At 61.3% G+C, this 581-nt stretch overlaps 1 protein-coding gene across 1 annotated transcript in view; it reads right to left on the minus strand.

The window, feature by feature from the left end:
* ETH_00036860 (splicing factor U2AF-associated protein, related, putative) overlaps nucleotides 1–581 on the minus strand; it is a gene marked incomplete at both ends in the record, with an annotated part of 3,565 nt that overhangs the window by 2,110 nt on the left and 874 nt on the right. Inside the window, one exon of the mRNA XM_013374986.1 lies at nucleotides 63–385. Within this exon, the coding sequence (XP_013230440.1) occupies nucleotides 63–385 (323 nt within the window). The remainder of the gene's footprint in view (nucleotides 1–62; nucleotides 386–581) is intronic.

Raw genomic sequence — 581 nt, forward strand, 5'->3', positions numbered from 1 at the left:
CAGCAGCAGCAGCTGCAGCAGCAGCAACAGCAGCAGCAGCTGCAGCAGCAGCGACAGCTCACGCGTTTGCTTCTCCAGACTTTGTCGACAGTGTCGAAGACCATCCACTGGCCATCAGGTCCACAATATTTAAGTGCTGCATCAACTTGCGAAAAAGGGACTCTTGCTGCTGCTGCTGCTGCTGCTGCTCCCGCAACAGCAAGTGCTGCTGCCTTCTCGGTGGCCGCGCGCCGCTTCTTGCCGGGCACTGCAGCAGCAGCAGCAGCAGCAAAGGCAGCAGCAGCTTCTGCCTCCGCAGCGAGCTCCGCCTTGGCCGCGAGCGCTGCAGCCTCCTCCTCCTGCTGCTGCTGCTGCTGCTGCCAGCCCCGCAGCGCAGCAGCAACAACTGGGTGGTCACATACAGTGGTCCACTGGTCCTCTCCCTGCCGCAGCACATAAGTCAATCCATCAATTAAATTCCAAACAAAATAAACTCCCAATCCCGACAGAGTCAGGGGCCCCACGACGCAGCTGCCGTCCCCAAAGCCCTGCACGCTGCTGCTGCTGCTGCTGCTGCTGCTGCTGCTGTTGGCGGGGGGGGT

Source organism: Eimeria tenella, genomic scaffold (assembly GCF_000499545.2).
Source record: "Eimeria tenella Houghton genomic scaffold, Eth_scaff2436, whole genome shotgun sequence".
Classification (NCBI taxonomy): domain Eukaryota; phylum Apicomplexa; class Conoidasida; order Eucoccidiorida; family Eimeriidae; genus Eimeria; species Eimeria tenella.